The 22,982-nt window shown below is 35.8% G+C and overlaps 4 protein-coding genes across 7 annotated transcripts in view; all 4 read left to right on the top strand.

The window, feature by feature from the left end:
* Window positions 1–7,733, top strand: part of LOC140437258 (trehalase-like) — a 53,213-nt gene extending 45,480 nt beyond the window's left edge. For all 4 annotated transcript variants that reach the window (XM_072526676.1, XM_072526677.1, XM_072526675.1 and 1 more), the window contains exon 4: window positions 6,883–7,733. In XM_072526676.1, coding sequence (XP_072382777.1) covers window positions 6,883–7,644 — 762 coding nt within the window. In that variant the 3' untranslated portion in view covers window positions 7,645–7,733. The remainder of the gene's footprint in view (window positions 1–6,882) is intronic.
* Window positions 7,734–11,115: 3,382 nt separating this feature from the next.
* Window positions 11,116–12,969, top strand: LOC140436026 (uncharacterized). The gene is made up of 2 exons (XM_072524738.1): window positions 11,116–11,224; window positions 11,363–12,969. The coding sequence occupies exons 1-2, from the start codon at window positions 11,116–11,118 to the stop codon at window positions 12,967–12,969; spliced, it is 1,716 nt and encodes a 571-aa protein (XP_072380839.1).
* A 342-nt stretch (window positions 12,970–13,311) lies between these two features.
* Window positions 13,312–16,277, top strand: LOC140436025 (uncharacterized). The gene is made up of 2 exons (XM_072524737.1): window positions 13,312–14,642; window positions 15,443–16,277. The coding sequence occupies exons 1-2, from the start codon at window positions 13,312–13,314 to the stop codon at window positions 16,275–16,277; spliced, it is 2,166 nt and encodes a 721-aa protein (XP_072380838.1).
* Window positions 16,278–20,434: 4,157 nt separating this feature from the next.
* The window catches only part of LOC140437257 (trehalase-like), a 53,370-nt gene continuing 50,822 nt past the window's right edge, over window positions 20,435–22,982 (top strand). The window contains exon 1 of the mRNA XM_072526674.1: window positions 20,435–20,563. The gene's annotated coding sequence lies outside the window, so the exon portion shown is untranslated. The remainder of the gene's footprint in view (window positions 20,564–22,982) is intronic.

Here is a 22,982-nt window from a genome sequence, read left to right as displayed (position 1 = left end):
GAACAGTTATCATTGATGAACGAGAAATATTTGAAACATCAAGTAATTATAAACTGAATTGTTCCAAGATGACAGATCAAACATACAAAGCAATGTAAATCAAGAAGAATCTGAAATTTTAATCTGATTTTTTTCATGCAATAAAATCAGTCAAAACTAAGAAAGCAACCGAACCAGACAACATCCCAGTTGAACTCTTAAATCAGTTACGCTTTTTAATGATGTACATATATTCTACTATTTTAAATAACTGGGGAATAGCTGAACTATGTTTTTATAGTAATTTCGAAGAAACAGCGGGCAAAAGATGCGAGGAATACAGATTAATTAGGCTGATAAGCCACACATTGAAATTTTTTTTCCTTCGCAATATTCATTACGAAATAGACCTAGATGAAACCCAGTTTGGATTTAGGAGTGCGCTGTGAGCCGTGAGGCTCTTATTGGCTTAAATGTACTTCTCCAAAGATGTGGCGACCAACGTAAAGATATTTATGTGGCTTTCATCGATTACGAAAAGGCTTTCGGTAGGCTGAGGCCTAAGACGCTTTTGAACATATTAAGAACCAAAGTCATTGATGATAGAGATTTACGTATCATAGAAAACTTATATTGGAAGCAGTCGTATGTGTCGATGGGAGATTAACCAACGAATGTTACATTCAAAAAGGCATAAGATAGGGATACATATCCTCGCTGGCATTTAATATCAATTTGAATATAATTTTTAACAGACTTTGCAAGATAAAGATTATGGGAGGAAATTAGTGGCGAACTGATTAATTTTAGATACGCGGACGACACTGTTATCTTATGCGACAGTCTCCAGGGTATTCAAGAGTTGTTTCATTGCGTAAACATGACAGGAAGAGAGATGGATCTAGAAATGATGTTTCTACAACAAAATTTATTATTTTAGTTACTAACCTCACAACAGTGCTTCTCTACAGATCATTGAGACAGAAACAAATCATTGAGAGAGTTACTAACTTTAAATATTTGTGATGCTACATTGTAGACCAACTAAATCGACCCAAATAAAGAGATAAAGTGTAGAATTGAAGCAGCTTACACAGCGTTTTGAAAAATGAAATCATTTTTCTGTCAAAGGATGATCAAATGCTACATTTTATCAGTGCTGTTACATAGCACAGAAACCTGGATCCTGAAAGCTGATAAGGAATTGGAAATGAGATGTCATGCTTCATGAACATCCGCGATTGGAGAGGACTACGCAGTGCTGCACAACTATTTCAATTAGCTGAAGACCGTCAAAATTCGAAATTGTAATTGCCAACGTCAGGGGGGACCTAATAGACCACCGAAAGAAAAAGATACCTACCTCGTGATTTTATTTTTGTTAAGAATACGATTTTAATTTGAATAAAATGTTTTATTTCAGATACATTTACGTTTATAATATTGTATTGCCAAATGTAGAAATATATATATATATATATATATATATATATATATATATATATATATACATATATATATATACACATATATATATATATATATATATATATATATACACATATATATATATTAGTTTATGAGTTTATTATTAAAAAAAGTTAAAATAGAAGAATGCATCAGAAGAACAATAAGGGATAAGACCAATAATCTATTTAAGGATGGAGTGAGGGCAATGTAAAAAAATGAATGATCAGCAGTAAAAGTTTATTATTGCGAGTTAGATAGCTCTTGTTTTATTTATTATTACTGCAAATGCGATTAAAAGAATAACAAAGTTATTTTACCGACTTTTTGGTAATTTTCGCAACATAATTGTTACTTTTAGGTAAAAATGGTCACTTGGGTGTTACGTAAAGTTTAGGTAGGGAGAAGGGGGTCTTGTAAAACGTTATGGAGGGGGAAGGGGGGGGGTCAAAAATCTTCAAAACTTGCGTTACTTAACTTGCGTTATTTATACTTGAATGCAATACTTATATACATTCCAATCAATAGTAAATAGTTTAGCAATTTACTGCCATAACGTTCCATAAATAATACCAGAATAAAATCTTTCTTGCATTGTTTCTTCAATTATGGTAAAGAATGTGTTTATATAACTAGTATAATTAAATATGAGATGGAACATACTTCACTTCAATGGGTAAATATCAAGAAAAAAGATAGAGATTACAGAAGCCGAAGTGCAGGAGTATATAATTATATAATAGGTAGGACAAACAGAAAGAATCTTAAAAAACGGATAACTGAACATAGAGCGACCGAGAAAATACAAAAAGCAATTTCACATATACAAACCATTTATTTGCAAAACATTATTGTTATGAAATCATCAATGAACATCATAAATCATCATTATAAACATCAATTTATTTATAACTGAAAAATTTTACATAAACCACAAAAATAAAAGAAAGGCATATTTAACTCGGGAAATTATAGACAAAATTGAAGATTTTGTTGTTATCTTTACGGATGTTATCAAACGTTGCCAGAAAAATTTGATTCAAGAGGCACAAAATCGAAACACATGCAAAATTATGAGGGATATCTATATTCAGCAGTGGATAAGGTAAGATTGAATGGTTTACAGAGAAGTGATTTATGGAAATCATGATATGTTTTTCATTGGTAGGCGTAGTATATACTAGAAACCTGTCTTTTCTCATACATATATATATATATATATATATATATATATATATATATATATATATTGCAATCTTGTCTTTGTAGCGACAGATTGTATCGCAAACCATTGAAGACTTGTTGTGAATCTATGCATATAGGAGTAGAGGAGACCCTGCACACTGAACCGAAGCTTAGAAGAGTATTATCAAAGTATTGTACTGCAGATATAGTTATTTCCAATCCTCAAGAACTCCACTACCTTGCCCTGCACTATTATTTAGATGTATGGCCAAGTTGCTGTCGTCGTTTTGACGTTTGAGATTTTCTTGGCAAAAAAGGGCATATCTCCATATTTTTTGTTGTGGTTAGTATGCTTGCTTTTCGAGGTAGGGTTAAACGCTGTACTGCAGTTGCCCTTTGTTTGTGTATCTTCATATATGTTTTGTGTGTAATCGTCTGTCCCAAGTTTCGTAGGGACCCAGGCAAAAGCTGGACTTCCGATGTGTTGATCCCCTCCTTGGATCTTTCTGAAATAAAATGTTTTGTTATTTTTGCTGGTTTTTATTATTTTTGAGTTTTTTGAGTGGCAACAGCGTTGTTTTTAGAATCTTAATATTTTTTTGGCAATTAGTCATTAATAACATATGTAAGGTTATATCTAGAACTAACATTGAATATGGTTGGTGTCTGTGTTTCTCTTTAGTACTATATCCTTATGTCCTGTACACTTATTAGTAGTATGATCTAAGCTATATTTTTGTCCTTGCATGCTGCCTTCTGTTGTTTTTATCAAAGCTTGTTATTTCTCTTAGGATACAATTAGGATGATGTCTTGGTTCAGTGTATATCTTCCGTGCCTTTTCGTTTATAATTTTTAATGCCCTCTGTTGTTTAGTTTATCTATAGATATACTACAACGTTACACGCGTTATATACAACAGATATACTGTTGACACACATCATATTTCCGTTTGTCCTACATGTTTGTCTCCATGCTACTGTGGCATGCGTTAATGTCGGTGTAACAATGCTATGCTATTGAATAGTTTCATCTTTATTTTAAATCTGAGTTTACTTATTTTTCTTTTAATCCAGCTAACTTGGTCTGGACTAGTGTTGTCTTATTTATTGTGATTTAACATATAAAGTAAACATCAGTATCTTACCAAATTCAGTTGCTAGGTACTTACCTTCGTTTGATCATTCTATTTTAATATCGAATATTTCTGTTTGGTCATTTGGAATTTGTGTTCTTTTTTTTTTAATTACAGCTTGAGTCTTCTCGGGATTGGTAACTATTTCTACAAAGAGACAGTTTTGGCTATTTATGGTATATAGTAGGAATGAAAGTGGTATATAGATATGCTGACGACACAGTTATTATCGCAAATGACTGCAACGAGCTTCAAAGACTCATGCAAAGCATACACACAGCAAGTCAATAATATGGTTTAGAACTCAATACAACCAAAACTAAATGCATGCTCATCAGCAGAACACAACAACCTCCGATGCCTTCCGATGTTTAATTGACATTAAACAACCGAAAAATAGAACAAGTGGAGACATACACATACCTTGGAACCACAGTCAACACAAAATGGGACCAGTCAACAGAAATAAGATCACGAATTGAAAAAGCGCAAAACGCGTTCAACAATATGAAAAAGTGGTTCACAAGCAAAATTTCAATGGAACTAAAATTAAGACTGGTCAAGTGTTATGTCTTCCCGGTCTTGTTCTATGGAGCAGAGGCATGAACCACAACGAAAGCCACCCTGAAGAAACTAGAATCCTTTGAGCTGTGGATATATCGCCGTATTCTTCGGATATCCTGGACAGACCACATCACTAACGTGGAAGTAATGCAGAGAATAGGCAAAAGCAAAGAAATAATCTTCACCGCAAAGAAACGGAAGCTTGAGTACTTCGGACATGTCATGAGGCATACTAAGTACCGGCTGCTACAGTTAATAGTCCAAGGAAGAATCGACAGTAGGAAGGGACAGGGAAGAAGACGACACTCATGGATGCATAACCTGCGACAATGGTTCAGACTAACATCGACCGAACTGTTCAGAGGTGCCGTAAACAAAGTCAAAATAGCCTTGTTAATAGCCAACGTCCGAAACGGATAGGGCAAAGGAAGTAGAAGTAGGAATGACATTAACACTTTCTGTGGTATTTCGGCTTTTAGTTATACTAGGATCTAAACCATCCAGATGAGTTTGAAAATACACTAAAGCATTCCTGCCATGGGGTCAAATGACGAATGTATCGTCAACATATTCTAGCCAATATGTAGATTGGAGCATTTATGTGCATAGTGCTCGGGTCTAGAAGTCTTTCATAAAGATATTGGCAATTACTGGAGATAGTGGGGAGCCTATTGGGGCACCATTTATTTGTCTGTAGAATTGATTTTGGAAGATGAAATAGGTGTTGGACATACAATGTTTAATGAGAGATAAGTGGTCTTGCTGGATACTGTATTTAGTTTTCAGAATGTTGAGAGTTTCGTCTATAGGTATGTTTTTAAAGATTGAAACGATATCAAAACTTATTAGAATGTCTGACGGTGAGATACGGTATTGTTTAAGAAGTTCGATAAAATGAAAAGAATTTTTAACCAAGGATGAAGCATTTTCGGCGAGAGGTTGCTTCAAAACTTTCGAAACTAAGACTGAAACTCAAAAGCGCAATTTAGCGTATTTAATAGCCAAATAAATTTTAAAAACTACAACGTTGAAACCCACTACAATGGTTTATAACTTTTTTAATACCTCTATTTCGACTGTCTGACCATCTGTCAAACTGAAGAAACCATCTCAGTTTACCTTCCGAAGATGCTGAAATAACTACACGAGACTTCGCTAGAGTTCTTAGAAACTCAAAGCATCGTACTCTGAATATTAGCCAATCCGAGAAAAAAGTCCTGAAAGAACTTCGGTTAAATCCAAATCAATTCATTCTTTCCGCCGATAAAAGCAATGCCACCGTCATCCTAAACACTTCTTTTAACAATAATAAACTCTCAAATCTTATTAATACTGCAGACTACAGACCAATTCCTAATAATCCAACAGCCTATCTGGAGAAAACAACAAAAGCTGTTATCAATAAAACCTCTCTTCATGTTGACCTAAAATGTTCTTTAATTCCTCGAGAAAAATCTTCCAGAACACCTCGAATATATTGCCTACCCAAAATTCACAAGCCCGATATTCTTTTACGCCCCAATGACAGTGCATACAACTACCCTACACAACCATTGGCCAAGTACTTGGCCAAAACTCTACAACCTCTCGCCGAAAATACTTCATCCTTCGCCAAAAATTCTTTTTATTTTATCGAACTTCTTCAACAATATCCTATCTCACCGTCACACATTCTAGTAAGTATTGATATCGTTTCACTCTTTACAAACATTCCTATAGACGAAACTCTAAACATTCTGAAAACTAAATAAAGTATGCAGCAAGACCACTTATCTCTCATTAAACTTTGTATGTCCAACACTTATTTGTTGACAAAATCAATTCTACAGACAAATAAATGGTGTTCCAATGGGCTCCCCACTATTTCCAATAATTGCCAATATCTTTATGAAAGACTTCGAGATCCGAGCACTATCCACATCAATGCTCGAACCCACATGTTGGCTACGATAAGTTGAAGATACATTCGTCATTTGGCCCCATGGCAGAGATGCTTTAGTGTCTTTTCAAACACATCTAAATGGTGTACATCCTAGAATCGAGTTAATGATGAAAGTGGAAACTGATTCATCGCTACCGTTTCTCGACTTTATCATAAAGAAAAACCAATCCCAAAGTTTTTATCACTCTGTATATCAAAAACCCACCCATATCAATCGTTACTCGCATGCCAACTGTCGTCAGCTACCTTCACAAACTAATTTAGTTATTAATACCCTTGTCTCCAGATCAATACGCCTTTGCGATGATGCAAGTATTATTGAACACTGAATTATCTAGTTTAAAACAGGCCCTCATCCAACACGGTTACCGAGAAAATCACATCAATAGGAGCATCCAGAGAATTGTAGCACAGATACAATTAAAACTTTGGCTTCAAAAGATTAGACTTACTAGAGGCTTTATAAATTAACTGTCAATTTCCACCAAATAACCGTCAATTCCAGAAATAGTTTCTTATTTTTAAAGGATTAGTCTAATCTAAAAATTGTCTAAATAAATCATTTTCTTAATAAATTTATTGCACACGGTATTTATGGTTATATTGTTTTAGGTTGAATGCTATAAGAACATTCGAAGTGCAGCTGAGTCAGGATGGGACTTTTCTTCAAGATGGATAAGGAACAGCACAGGAGGTATAGGAGTTAATCTTACTGATATTCATACAAGTGATATACTTCCAGTAGATCTAAACGCTTTTATATGCGGAGCTTTTGATCAACTTGCCAAGTTTTATACGCTAGTTGGTAACAAAACGAAATCCACAGATTACAAGCTAAAGGTTGATAAATGGAAAATTGCAATCGACAAAATTTTCTACCACAAACGCGATGGTATTTGGTATGATGTAGATGCAAAAGTTGGTAGATACAGAGTAGGATTTTATCCCAGTAGCTTCGCTCCTTTATGGGCCAAATGTTTTGCACCTGCACGTGCTGACTATTACGGTTCACGCGCAGCAGACTACTTAAATAGAAACAAACTGAGCAACTTTTTAGGGGGTGTACCGACTTCGTTAATTCAAAGTGGTCAGCAGTGGGATCTGCCAAACGCTTGGCCCCCGCTGCAAGAAATCTTTGTCCTAGGTCTTGATGAAACAAGAAACAAGAAAGCCAAAACTATTGCAAATTTATTCTCCAAAAGGATTTTACGGGCGTTCATGATAGGTATGAATACTACCAACGAGATGTTCGAAAAGTACGATGCTATTAATGTAGGTCAGTATGGAGGTGGTGGAGAATATACAGTGCAATCTGGTTTTGGATGGACTAATGGGGTGGCATTTTCATTAATACAGAGAGATTATCTTCACTAATAAAGAAATCATATTAGGTAGCCAAAGAATTAGCTGTTTTTGGATAATTTATATTTGTAAATATTTATTAAAGTTGTATAAAGTTTTAATCTATTTTTATGTCTATTTATACAGTATTTGCTAAATTAAACAGTAAGGAAAAAAAAAGAGAAAATCAACATTGTGTTAAAGGATTATACGTTTTATTATATATTTTATACAATATATTAAAAATGTGTACCAACGCGCTGCAAACAATCTTCATAACGATACACGCCTTTTTTAGCTTGTACCAAGTCTAAGCATTAGATGATGTTAGATCAGGACAATGAGAAGGTCATTTTAAGTCTGTTTTAAGAGAATACATTATGTTTTCAACTATCAACGCAAAGATAATAAGATAGATGGTCATCGAAAAAATTAATACTGAACAATTAGTACTAAAATTAGATGACAAAACTTTGAAAGGGTGGAACATTTTAAGTATCTGGGCAGCTGGATTAACTGTAAAGTTGAGAACCACGGGGCAATACCGACTAGAATAAGAATAGAGTCCATGAGTCGATAATAGTATTTAATTAAACAATTTTTTTATAGACATATTTTTAAAAAAAAATTCAATTTGTCTCTTGGTTATTCGCACGTGACCCCTGAAGTATTTGATATGCTGTGTAAAATATCCAATTTACTTTTCATTCTCAATGAACAGATGGAATGTTAATTTCAAGTGATAAAAAAATATTACACAACAATATGTAGATCCTTAACAAACGATGCCAGTATCAAAGTTATCTACATCACAGTCTTTTTAGTTGAATCAAATGTGATTTTAAATCATTGGTATACACTGCATTATCAATGACGGTCATAAATTAATTTTTTATATTACCTGAAAGTAATAAAAATCATGGCAGTAATGATATTGCAAGTTGTTTGCCCCATACTTTCAATTTAATCAAAGAAGACAATCACCACATGTGGTAAGTAAAATAAAAACTCTGATTATTTTCCTGTATAAGTATTTGATACTGAATAAATTTTTTTTGTAATTAATTAGAAACTTCCGGAGCCTAGTCCGGAAGTAGAGATACTGACAGCGATTTCGGACGAACGGAAAAGTCCCAGTAAACATCAGAATATTTCAGTACCCGACCAAGTTTAGAAAATTTTTTATACAGAAACTCAAAAAAACAGCCAAAATCAGCACCGTACAAAACAACACAATAAAATTAAAATAGTATTTCTCGTTAAGTCCAGTAGGTGACTAAAAAACTAAAATACGGGAGCATTGTCAAAATGCAGGTTACGCCGGCAACGTCGCTTGTAAGATCGCAGAGTACGTAGTAGCCAATCGTCTTTAGTAAGTTTAGTAATTAGTAGGTATTTGACTTGATAAATGAGTAGTTGGTCCGGACCATATGCTAGTGATTACAAAATAAAATGTAAAATAAAAACAACGAAGAATGAAAGGCGAAAAGCACAGAGAACATGGGACGTAGATAAATTATTTAAAAAAAAAGTAAGAAGAAGATTTGTACAAGAAGCAAATACAAAGATGCAGTTCAAAGAACAACAAATGGAGAAACAGTGAAAAAATTCAAACAATGAATAAACAATGCAGCAGAAAAAGTGGTTGGCAAAATGCAAAATAAAAGAAGAAATAATTAAATTGATATAAGGTTGGATGCTCGAATAAATGAACTTTGATCAAATAAAAGGAAGATATCGAGCACAGTTTTATTAATTTAATCTTGCCCAAGTACTTTCGATCCCTAGAGCATCTTCAGGGGCATTTCGTCAATTGCGGCCTATCCAACAAGAATAAAATGTTATAATCATCAGACTATAATACACAAGGACAAACACTTTAATTTTTTTTTAAAAATAGGCGAAGCTACATTATGTATGGAAACCGGAGACAGAATCAGAATCATGTAGTCAAGGCTTTCTCTAAGTATATTTTGAATAGGGTTGGAGATGTGGAACAACCCTGCAGGAGCCCTTTTGTTGTGGTGAAGTCTCCTATGATTCTTGTTCCCATTTTAATGGACACTTTATTTTCTTTATACAGAGCTTTTGTAGCTTGGTTGTAAACTGATTTTGTTTACAACCCTGCAATTTTCAAAATAGTATATTTCCCGTTGTTCATAACTTTACTCCACCCTGTATGCCAAGACGCCCTATTTATTCCATCAATAAACTCTCAATAACGGTACTTACTAAATTCTGTTAAAAATGACCTGTCCCCGACATCGGCGACAGTCCAAAACCCCGGTCTGTTAGAAACTCTCGCGGAAGAAACATGGTGCTTTAATAACAAAATTTGTGATTGGATTCTTAGAGCGTCTCTCTCTCTCTCTCTCTCTCTCTCTCTCTCTCTCTCTCTCTCTCTCAAGTGTTTAGCAATAAGAAAATTTGTCTCCGCGATTGTGAAACTAATAACTTTGTGTAACTACGTATATTGTCACATATAGTACCCACCAGGTTGTGTTACCTATAATACGTAGAGAAATAAAAGTTAGTTGTAAGTTACGTACCATAGACAATTAAAATAATACAGTCCACTTAAAAACCCAGAGAATACTGGCGGTATAAGTTAGTAGAAGATTGAAAGCACGTGGAATCACACATAATTCCACCTCAAACGCCGGTATTTTCTCCATGGTCCTTCGAGCCGGATGGATGATTCTCCATGATTAGCTATTTACAATTGAAGCCCAATCGAGTTGGAAGGTGCACACCAGACGCAAGTAGACATAGGCCTCCCCGAAAGCCTAGTGTATCGAGGTAAACTCTTTCCTTAATAAAGAAAGTGCAGTGATAGCATTAAACACATAAGCAGATTGTTTTCTCAGAAGTGAATATAATTAAGTAATTTAGAACATAATTTAGATTGTATAAATTTGAGAAAGCTATGCCGGTCTGAAATGTTTTTTGTATGTTTCAGGTGATGCTACGAGAATAATAAAAGCTACGAATTAGTTGTTTTATCATGTCTTTATTTATTTCATCGTAAACCAGATTGGCATATGCATTATTTAATTATGTATTTAACAGTAATATAGAACCGTAGATTATCAATTAAGCTATCACTCTTCTCATAATATTTGGTGATTCTGTTACAGTGCGAGTCACAAAGTTGCAATTTAAATATAATTTAGTTCTTCACTTTTACTCATAATAAAAAATTTATTTATATTGAATAATTCATTTTATTTTGTATACTGTTATTCTCATTTGGATTTAGCAAGAATACTTCTCTTTATTTCTGGTTCTGTGTCTTGTTCAGCATTTGCCCTTTTGTATTTCAAAAGAAGTGTTGTTAAAAAAATATATATATACCTCTCTACATCTCTCTCTCTCACTCTGTGTCTTATCTTTGTATTTTACTCGAAGGGTTAGTTTAGCAAAAAATACTTCCCTTTCTTAGTATTCTTAGTATAAGTAGTTCTTAGTAAATTCCCAGTCAACTCGTTGTTTGTAATTACAAACATGGACACTCTTAAGAAAAAGCGTAGTACTTACAAGGCGCAATTCACCCGCATAGAAAAGTGGTACAGTGCTAATACCTCTTGTGATGATAAACATCAGTTGATGTCTCGTATAGACCTTCTCAAGGAGAACTTAGCTAAATATGACTCCATTCAAAATTAAATTGAGTTATTGGACTCACCTAATGACTCCGAGGACAGAGAGGAATATGAAAATAAATGTCTGGATCTAAAATGTACCCTACAAGCTCAAGTCGAAGCCTTAAATCAAGTGTCTTTCCGACCAGATCCTGATCATTTCTCTCGTAGTGGCCACTCTCATATAAATATTAAGCTACCAAATATTCACTTACGCACATTTAGTGGAAATTGCATCGAATATCCTTCGTTTATCGACTTATTCAGAGCCCTAATTGTCAATAATTCACAGTTATCATCAAATGCTGAGAAATTCTTTTATTTAAAATCATATCTAAAGGGAGAAGCGTTAAAGCTAATTGATAGGCTGCCGGTAACTGATGATAATTTTGTCATAACTTTAGATTTATTACACAGCCGGTATAGTAACCAAAGGCAGATAATCCGCTTATATTATCAGCAGTTACTAGCCACTCCTACATTGCAAAAATGTACTTCGCAATCGCTGAGACAATTCGTTGCAAATTCTAAGGCAATTTTCGATTCCTTAGATACGGTAAAGTTAAGTAAAGCAGAATTGTTTGAATCCTTACTTGTTCATTTATTGGAACAAAAACTGGATTATACTCGTAGCACTCGTCGCTCATTTGAAGAGCAAGTTTCAGTGAATCAGCTTCCTTCTATTGATGACTTTTTCGATTTTTTGAGTAAGCGTTGTGTTGTTCTGGAAAATATCAACTCTAAGAATTCCATTGCGGCCCAACAACCCACGTGTAAAGTGACTAGATTTCAAGGTAATGACCATTCTCACCCAAGTAAGTTCAAGGTAGCTTTTCACCCACAATCAATCCACTTAGGTCAAATGGATTCAAAATCAAAATCATATACCTCACAGCCCAAAGGATGTGGTTACTGCTTGCAGCAAAATCACCGCATCTACTCATGCACTAAGTTTTGTTCATTGCCTGTATCTGATAGAATTGAATATTCAAGGGCCAATAAGCTCTGTTTTAACTGTTTAGGTAGTAAGCACTTTTTACAAAACTGTGGGTCAAAATCTTCCTGTTCCCTATGCCACTCGAGGCACCATTCTCTTTTACAGAACACTCGCAGCTCAGCAGCTAACACTCATACTGCAATTGAACCCTCTAATCACTCACTCAACCACGGAGAGTCTTCCACTCGTCCTATATCTCATACTCTTCTGACAACTCAGCCAGAAATTGACCAGTCCAGAGCCGTACATGAAAATAACTTCACTTCACGCTCAACTGTACTATCGACCATCACTACACATGACACTCACGTCTTGTTAGCTACAGCCAAAGTTCACATTTATCCAGTAAATGGACGACGTATTCTAGCCAGAGCCATTCTGGATTCTGGAAGTCAAAGTTCATTTATCACTGAGTCACTAGCTAAATCAATAGGATGCAAACGGCATCCTTCCAGTCTGCGTATCTCGGGAATCCTTAATGATAGTAATGTCATTAAGGAAAGGGTTACAATAGATATCTTTCCTCGCAATTCTTCTGCTAAGCGGTTGACTCTTTCTTGTGCAGTAATACCTTCTATTACAAATTGCTTGCCTCAGATAGCCATTGACATAAGAAAGTTTAAAATTACCTCTCATATATTAAATAGGCTGGCCGACGAAGATTTCGGTCAACCAGCTGGCATTGATTTGCTCATAGGAGCTGGTGCTACCAGGACTTGAAAAGTTGGGAAAGGATTGCCCTCTCTTATACAGACACAGCTAGGATGGGTTGTGTCTGGCTCTGTACCACTCAGCTATCTTAAACCCCACTTTCAATCTCACCCAAAATTGTACACATTTCACTCGACCCTCGGTTTTCAAGAAACCGAGGAATCACTTAATAAAACCCTAGATCGCTTTTTCCAACAGGAACAAGAGCTTGATATTTGTAAAAGTTCGGAACAGGATGAGCTTGCCGAAGCAATCTTTTTTTCGACGACTAAAATTCTGAAAGACGGCATCTATCAGGTCGACCTCCCTGTCATTCACCCTTTGGCTCACAAAGAATTGGGCGATTCATTTATGTGTGCTAAAAACAGATTCCTTTCTCTTGAGAAGAAATTTGTCAAGCATCCTTTCCTAAAGGAAGAATATAGAAAAATTCTGATGGAGTATATTGAGCTAGGACACGGAAGGACAGTCCCTCTGGCCCTTTGTAACTCCAAATTTGAGAATAAATACTTTGTCCTACATTTAGCATTTGTACGAGACCAAAGCTCTACTACGAAAATGAGAGTCGTTTTCGACTTTTCGGCTAAGACCACTTCAGCTCTCTCACTAAACGATATCACTCTCCGTGGTCCTAAGGTTCAGCCCGAACTGTTCGAAATTCTTACCAGATTCCGAACTCATAAATTTGCATTTACTGCTGACATAACGAAAATGTATCGGCAGGTGAAACTAAACCCCTCCTTTCACTTTCTTCAGAACGCTTTGTGGCGAGAAACTCCACAAGACCAATTCTCTTGCATTGAACTAACTACAGTTTCATTTGGTCAAAAGAGTGCTCCATATCTGGCCTGTCGAGTTCTAAAGGACATTGCTCAAAATACCTCTTGTTCAATGGCAGTGAAAGACACCCTATTATATCAGACTTATGTGGATGACATCTTATCAGGCTGTAGTACTGAAGAAGAAATCATTTCACTGCATCGTTCGTTAAGCTCTACTCTTTCTTCCGCTGGCTTCAGTATACACAAGATCAGATCCAATTCATCTCTTGCTGCGTCCTCTGCAGAGTCTAGCAGCGCGGCAAAGGACATTCTTCCTGAAAAAGAGCCATGCAAGGTGCTAGGCATTAAGTGGGATCCCGCAACTGATGTATTCCAAGTTGCCATTCCAGAGTCGCTTACTGTTAGTTCACCTACCAAACGAAAAATTCTCTCTGTCATAGCGCAGTGCTATGACCCTCTAGGATTTGTCAATCCTGTAATTGTTCACGGAAAAATTCTAATGCAACAAATATGGGCCAAAAATCTCTCTTGGGACCACACTATAATCGATCCCGATCTTTTAGACAGTTGGTTTAAGTTCTTGTCAAGTTTAACCAACCTGTCCTCCTTCTCGATTCCTCAGTGCATAATCGATGAAAAGGACGTAGTCCAAGTCGAATTACATGGGTTTTGTGATGTCAGTACTCAGGCATATGGATGTTGTATGTATTTAAGAGCAGAATACTCTGATTCATCTGTGTCATCTACACTTATTGCTGCAAAATCGCGTGTAGCTCCAGTGAGAAAACCTCTCACTATACCCAAACCAGAGTTGTGTACAATGGTTCTCTTAACCAGTCTTTACACCAAGCTTTATGCCATAATACCTCGTTCTCTTACCATTTCTGACAGTATCTTGTGGTCAGATTCTATGGTAGCTCTCTCTCTCTTGGGCGCATTCACCTTCCAAAAAATGGTCCACCTTTGTGGCAAACAGGGTGGAAATAATCCAAAACGCTAGCCCTACCCCAAAGTGGAAGCACATAAAGTCTGAACTCAATCCCGCAGACCTCTTATCTCGGGGCAAGCTTTAAGATCAGGCCAGATCCTTTTGGGCATCTGGACCATCATTTCTACTAGATCGATCTAGCTATTGGTTTAAACATAGCTCGTTTGAGCCTATGGTCAATCTCCCTGAAGAAAAGAAAGAAGTTAATGTATATACCAAAACTCAGGAAAATTGTTGGATCGAATATATAAACCGATTCTCATCATTCACTAAACTTATAAATTCCATGGCGTACATACGTCGGTTTGTGTACAATGCCCGACATAAAGACCGCTTATCTGGTCATTTGTCTACTAAGGAATTGTAAGATTCCAGACTATTCCTAATACGTCAAGTCCGAAATACTATTTTTGACACAAGGTCGATTATTACTTAACAAGCAAATTGCTTCACTGAATCCCTTCATTGACAGGTCTACATTACTTAGAGTAGGTGGTCGACTCAAGTATTCGGATGTACCCTTTGATCAACGACACCCCCTACTGCTCCCTGTGCGTAATCACTTCACTACACCGTTGCTCACCTCAGAGCATCAGCGTCTGGGACATGCAGGATCTCAAACCACCTTAAACAATTTCCGCTTAAGATATTGGCCCCTAGACGGACTTAGGTGTGTAAAACGTATAATACCCTCATGCAACACTTGCTTTAGGTTTAATGCCATCGCCTCAACCCAAATTATCGGAGATCTCCCTCGTGAACGAGTCACATCGAAAAGACCTTTCGAAAACACAGGAATAGATTTTGGAGGCCCCTTTTGCATAAAGTCCTCTTCCTTGAGAAGAGCCCCTACATCTAAAGGTTACATAGCATTGTTTGTATGCTTAGCTACCAAAGCAGTCCATTTAGAAGCAGTGTCTGACCTCACGACAGACGCCTTCCTGGCTTGTCTTAAAAGATTCATAGCTAGACGTGGTATCCCATCCATTATCTACAGTGGCAATGGAACTAATTTTGTGGGTGCCAATAATCATCTCACTCATCTTAGAAAACATTTCTCAACACAGCCTCATGTGTTTCACGAGTTCCTTGCTTCTCAAAATATCACTTGGAAATTTATTCCTCCCAGATCCCCACACTGGGGTGGATTATGGGAAACCTCAATTAAAAGTGCTAAGTCACTTTTGATTAAAATCACCGGTAACTCTGTATATACCTTTGAACAATTCTGCACTATTCTTGCTCAAGTAGAGGCCGTTCTTAACTCTCGCCCTCTATTCCTATTGTCTACTGATCCGTTAGACCTACAGCCTCTTACTCCAGGACACTTCTTAATAGGTGCTCCCCTGTTATCTTATCCAGAGGTAGACATTTCATGCACTCCGGATAATCGACTGAAGCGCTGGCAGCAGTGTACTCAAGTTCAGCAACTCTTTTGGAAGCGTTGGACCTCGGATTACCTAAATCGGCTCCAAAACCGACCCAAATGGATTCACGTAACTCCTAATATTAAAGTCGGCGATTTAGTATTGGTTAAAAAACCTTGACTACCCTCCCTTACAGTGGCCACTAGCTCGGGTGACCGAAGTTTATGAAGGAAAAGACCACAACGTTCGAGCAGTTCAAGTTCGCACGAAAAGTGGAACGTTCATTCGCCCTATCACTAGACTGATCTCCTTACCACCAGATGAGACTTCAACGCATGTTCTTGGACCTTCTTCCGCCTTATAGTAAAAGTAAGGCTACAAGATACTAGACATTTCTCTGGGGGGCAGTATGGTTGTAAACTGATTTTGTTTACAACCCTGTAATTTTCAAAATAGTATATTTCCCTTTGTTCATAACTTTACTCCACCCTGTATGCCAAGACGCCCTATTCATTCCATCAATAAACTCTAACGGTACTTACTAAATCCTGTTAAAAATGACCTGTCCCCGACATCGGCGACAGTCCAAAACCCCGGTCTGTTAGAACCTCTCGCGGAAGAAACATGGTGCTTTAATAACAAAATTTGTGATTGGATTCTCAGAGCGTGTCTCTCTCTCTCTCAAGTGTTTAGCAATAAGAAAATTTGTCTCCGCGATTGTGAAACTAATAACTTTGTGTAACCACGTATATTGTCACATATAGTACCCACCAGGTTGTGTTACCTATAATACGTAGAGAAATAAAAGTTAGTTGTAAGTACTAGTATTCTTTACGTACCATAGACAATTAAAATAATACAGTCCACTTAAAAACCCAGAGAATACCGGCGGTATCAGTTAGTAGAAGATTTTCTCCATAGCTTCTATGAGTTCCGTCTTTATTTCTAATTTGTACATTGCCTCCCATAGTTCTGACCTTGGTACAGAGGCATACGTTTTTCTCAGGTCCACAAATGCCAAATGTATATCTCTATTTTTTGCTTTTTTCTTTTCCAACAGTTGTTCCAGTGTGTATATATGATCTATGCATGATCTTTCTGCCGTGGAGCCTGCCTGATCCTCCCCGATTTTGCTTTTTTCTCGCAGTATCTTCACATATAATCTGCCTATTGATGATATTATGCTTATTCCTCTGTAGTTTTCGCATCGTTTTCTATCTCCTTTCTTAAACATATATGTTATATATGCCTCCGTCCATTCCTTTGGGAGCTGTTCTCCATTTATGGCTTTCTGAAATATCCATTGTATTATCCGGTGTAATTTTTTTGATCCGGAACGTTGAACATTAATAACTTTAAACTTCTTTGAGGTAGCTTGTACTAGTTTTCGCCATCTGTCAGAAATGCACTCATTCGTCGCTCTTTCAGGGCTCATTCGAGGCACTCCTCGCACTTTAGTTTTTTGATTGTTTTTTTTTTCAATGAGACCAAACAGTAACAGGACAAAAAACTGTGTCATGCTTCAGGATACTGGTGAAAAATCATTAATATATTGTTATTGTTTATTTATTTAGCATATGCCATTTCGACACATTTATAGTGCAATAAACAATAAACAAGTTAAATTAAAATTGATTTTGTATAAAAAATGTAATCATGTCTAATTTATGGGCAAACATCGAGATTGTTCAAGTAATTAATCGACTCGCGCATCACAAATAGGCTGGTGGCACTTCTCCGTTAAGTGCTTAAAGGATTGGACCTCGTTGCAGCTTCATGACGAGAACGGTAGTTACCCCACCTATGCTACATATATGAACATCGACCATATTGAGTTGTGATGCAAGTGTGCACGAAGTCTTACGTGGTATGTCAAATCCAGGGAGTATCTCTGTGTTGCAAGGTATACTTGTATTTGGTTTTGATTCCAATCGTTTATGGGCCCATTTGGTGATTATGTTAAACCCGATATTCTTTGGTCAAAAGATTGAGTCAGCGACATTTGAATGTCGCTCAGCACTGGTAGCCAATGGGTTGGTGTGGATTTAATTACTTCAGCGATCCCCGATTCCCATGGTGTTATTTAACTAAACATCAATCTTTTGAACGTGGGCACTGTTGATTCATATTGGGGCGAAATATTCAGCTACAGAATAAACAAGAGCTAAGCCTGAAAACCTAAGTGTCGATACCAATGCTCCCCATGTTGTGCCGCAGAGCTTCTGAATAATGTTATTTATGGTTTTGAACTTCTCGGCAAGTATATTTAAACGTCCTCCAAAGCTTAACGTTATTTTCAAAGTCGCGTCTAGGTATTTTGGGTGTTTATTTTGGTTAAGTCGTGCATTATCAAAGTGAACGTTAAGTTTTCTTGACGCCAAATTATTTGTTTAGTTGGAAGCAGGTTTAGAGAGGTCGAAGTCTCCATTTTTAAAAATATATTTCCATAACTTCTAAGTCTTCCGTCAAAATTCCTCAGCTTCTTCTAATATTCAGCTGTGTTAATAAACCCCAGTCATCAGCATAGCCAAACTTTGTTGATGATGTCGGCATATCTGCAATTTAAAGGATGAAAAGCAGTGGTTCAAGTAGCGAGCCTCGTGACAGATTATTTGTGAGTTTTCTAGGGGTGTTTATTTCAAAGATCTGCTGTTTAAATTAACTACAGTTCTTTGATCTGTTGTTCAAAGAACTCGGAATACAAAGACTCAGATAGTGTTTTAAGCAACAGACATAACATTTTAAATATGTCTATAGAAATGTTTAATCCGACAGTTATTTTAATTTCCTTACCATTTTAAAAAAGCGGACTTATCCGGTTCTTGCTGCAAGCTCTGCGATAACTCCTTATCGGACCAAAACATATAGATGCAGATTATGCACAAAACATTTTTTAGCTTCAAATGCGGAAAGGTCTAAGAGGCCTAACGATCATTTTGAAAATTTCTCATCCTATCTATAATCTATACCTCATAAACCTACTATCAAATTACACAATCACAGTTTTTGTACAAGCAATTGTAAAGTAGTATTCTTTGAAGTGTGATTGCGTAAAATGCCACAGTAGTATATGGGTGATCCGTCTTCATACCAATTTATTGTGCAACCTAAGGAACCTATATGTGGTTTATCGTGCTCCTCTTACTATTGTTGCAGAGACATGGAAGTGAAATTCGTTTAATAGGTTGTAACGTTATAAACGTCACATCTTTATTAATTTATATTTTAATAATTATTTCATTTTAATTTCTTTATTAATTTATTAATTTCTTTATCTTCAGTTTAATTTTTACTATTTTTTATTTATAAAAGTAGTTGGCGCCCTATGTTTTTTCTTTTCTTCCTCTGTCTTTATTTTCTCTCTCTTTCTGTCCCGTAGAATAAATATTCGCCCTCTCTCTTTTTGTTCGGCAGACTATTCTGTTCCGTGTTGACAGACAAGCTAGTTTCATGATATCTATAGCAACATCCTATGACATCTGTGCTAACTTCATTCAGTCTCCCACTTTCTGTCAAAACAACTTTTCTGTAGTGGGATTATTTTTTGCCTCTTTTTGAAATTTATAAAAGAAGGCAAAAATTATTATAAGACTCATTTTTATGGTCTACAAATTCTCTTGGGTTTATTGGACATATCAAAACTTTATTGGTTTACTGGACAGTTTACTGGACATTTTATTGGTTTATTGGACGTATCGAAACGTTATTGGTTTACTGGACAGTTTACTGGACATTTTATTGGTTTATTGGACATATCAAAATTTTATTGGTTTTATTGGCATATTTGGATTTCAAAAATTGGTCAGGACATACAGCCACGCGTGACTGCAGCTCTCCAGAAGCCACAAATTCTAATTGGAGGACCCAACAGCTAGAACACACAAGCAGCCCATCGAAGCAATAAGTAACACTTATTAACTGTTAAGCTTTGGCAGGGATAATTATTGTTTTTTTATTCATTTAAATAAATATGTTTGGTTAAAATTTGTCTTATTTGCTATCAACTGAGAACTCAGGTTAAATCCCTAGTTTAAGACAAGACGAACTCACCCTTGAGATACTGAGCTAGGCAAGGTATAGAAGATAAGCTCCCATGGTTGATTGAGGTATTATTTTTACAATAGTACTTCAATTCTCTTTGGTAGTCTCATCGTTACAAGGTAGCTGTAGTACATTTAAAAATTTCTTTGGTTGTTAAAGAATACAAAAATAATACTACCAATAAGTAATTCTATTTCATTTGCCAATAAAATAGATAATCTGTATATACAACTAATCTTTCTACTGAATAATTCACGATACTTATCAATCACGGCTTCATTAAACGCTTTCTGGAATAAACAATTAACTACTCATGTTAAGTGTTGATATAGATAAATAAGTACCCAAACAATACCTGGCGTCGTAAGGTTGTAAACAAGTCATAGTAAAATTAACAGCCTCTGTGAAAACATTTATAAAATTATGTAAGTAGTCGTTTTTATATGATTTTGATATAAAGATTATGATTAGGTGGATAAAACAAAATGTATTTGTATACTATACCCTATCGATTCCATTTTTCCCCTCTCCCTAGTTTTTCTCCTCCACACACACCCCCACACAATTTGTACAAACCCCTGCTCCGTGTGACATATGTGTTCCAATGGATCAACGTAGATCAAACCAATCACACTCTTTAATGAAACGGTACCTATCTGACCCCCAAGCTATAATCAACTACTTCTCCCCATCGCAGGAGATAACGAATGGGGAGGCTTTTGTACTGTACCAATACTGGGTAATGGGACATCCTCTGTGTTACTTTGTGGAGTTAGGCCACCTAATTTTAGGAGTAGCTCTCAAATAATTCGGTTCTGTTTTATTACTTTCAGAAAATTTAGTATATTGTGTATATCATTGCAGTATTCTGTAAATTAAGCCATGATATTTTGGCAATCGTATATAATTGGTAACATTTGGTATATAAATTTTATTTCGTATTGCAACAGTTGTTGGCAAACAAACAAATTTTTGGTATAAAATAAAATAAAATTTTAATTTTTTTAACTACTTGCTGTAATCCCTTAGGTTGTACCGAAATGTCGCTAAATAAACTAATTATAGCCCGTAACGTATGTTTACAACTATCCTAAATAGTCTAGAGATCATCCAAGAATTCTAATATTTCAGTCAAATTCGGAAACGGTATTTTGCCCATACAATTTTTTGTGTGTATAAAAAGGCACGTCTTTTCATTTTTTTTTATTTTCCGTTTTGCATTAAGATGTAAATGACGGTTCTACTCGTGTTTCAGACCCCTTTTAGAATAAGATTATTTTTGGTACTTATTGTTTTCTTTCGTATATTTTATTTTGTATTTTCTAATCTAATTGGAGTCCTAATTTGGAGGCAACTTTTATCCTAATTTGGAGGTCACCTTTACATGTTTTAACCAAATTGAATTACTTTTTGTAGTAAATAGTAAATTTTTTGTTCTTTTTGCGTATTTAATTGAAATTTCTCAATTAATTGCATCTTTTTTTATTTTAAACACATAGTTAAGCCATTGCAAAGAGGAGTTAAGTTAGTTAGGACCGTTCTCCTGACTTTTATATTTGGTAATTTTATCGACAGTGGGTATAATGTGTGATTACTTTATCCAAGGTATTCTGCCAGTGCAAATTCTTGTTCTTTCGACATAATTTGGCGGCATTCATAGAAAGGTCTCATTTTCACTTCAGTATCAGGGTTATTCCTTTGTTTTTTCACGTATCTGAAATAGAAAGGTTATTGTTTATTGAAAAAATGAAATCTTTTACGCAAAACCTAATCGATCCTCTTTTTCTTTACAATTTACCTTGCTAAAGTCTGAAATGACACCCCGTTCAGTTCTGCTGCTTTTCGCAATGAAAACCCTTCTTTTGTGACTAATTCCACGGCTTCTCTCATTTTACTGTCAGAAAAAGAAGCACTGTTAGTCTTTCTTTTTCTTTTTCTTGTCATGATCTACAAAAAAAAGAAACAAATACTAAGAGTTTGTATTATCCAACTAACGTCCTTGATGGGGTACAGCGAGACGAATCTCAGTCTGCTCCACTAAAGATTATCTTACTATACCCCACAGGTACATTTTCACCAAAGTGTAACATTTTTTCTAAATTCGAAGAAATAAAAATAATATCGCTACATAATTGCATTCAAAAATACCTAAGCTTTATTTACCATCAATGCATAGCCGAATAATATCGGTCGATGTGAGGAACAATATAATTACTTTCGGGAGCAAAAATCACACTACCAGCTGACACGCAAAAACTAACAAGCGCATTAAAGCTAAGATTTGCTAGTAGACTAGACCGCGCAATTAGTCTTTGCGGTGGTGAAGAACAAAGAATTACGTGAGGCGATGCTTCAACGCTTGGAAGTCTTTGAAATGTGGGTATATAGACGACCACTACGAATAAGCTGGGTCGACAGAGTTAGAAATGAGGAGGTCATTGGACGGCTGAATTAAACAATACGACTGGTCCATATAATAAAGAGACGCAAGCTGATATAGTTCGGTCACATTAAAAGACACCCTGAAGAATATGAATTTTTGCATCTGATCATTCGGGGAAAGATCTAAGGTAAAAGTGGTAATGTTAGAAGAAGAACATCATGTCTGAAAATCTAAGACAATGGTACGGAAAATCGATTACATTATTATTTAGAGTTGCTGTCAATACAGTCACGATAGCGAATATAGTAGCCAACATTATATCCAACGATCGATAACGGTCATGGAACTAAAAGAAGAACAAGAAGAACAAGCATAATTGCTTATAGAGAGGAAGAATAAGCAGAAAAAAGATTACTAATAGAATAAATTCGTAAAAGGAATATGAGTCCAGTCGATAGAGA

This window comes from Diabrotica undecimpunctata, chromosome 3 (genome assembly GCF_040954645.1).
Source record: "Diabrotica undecimpunctata isolate CICGRU chromosome 3, icDiaUnde3, whole genome shotgun sequence".
NCBI lineage: Eukaryota > Metazoa > Arthropoda > Insecta > Coleoptera > Chrysomelidae > Diabrotica > Diabrotica undecimpunctata.
The sequence above is the reverse complement of the archived record's forward strand: the minus strand, read 5'-3'. Positions and strand labels throughout refer to the sequence as shown.

What these genes read in the sequence shown, in the direction of transcription:
- LOC140436026 (XM_072524738.1), top strand. Translation starts at nt 11,116, where the DNA reads ATGGACACTCTTAAGAAAAAGCGTAGTACTTACAAGGCGCAATTCACC. An exon ending in TAAACATCAGTTGATGTCTC is followed by an intron (nt 11,225 to 11,362) that starts GTATAGACCTTC and finishes GTACCCTACAAG; the next exon opens with CTCAAGTCGAAGCCTTAAAT.
- LOC140436025 (XM_072524737.1), top strand. Translation starts at nt 13,312, where the DNA reads ATGTGTGCTAAAAACAGATTCCTTTCTCTTGAGAAGAAATTTGTCAAG. An exon ending in ATTTCTGACAGTATCTTGTG is followed by an intron (nt 14,643 to 15,442) that starts GTCAGATTCTAT and finishes CACTTGCTTTAG; the next exon opens with GTTTAATGCCATCGCCTCAA.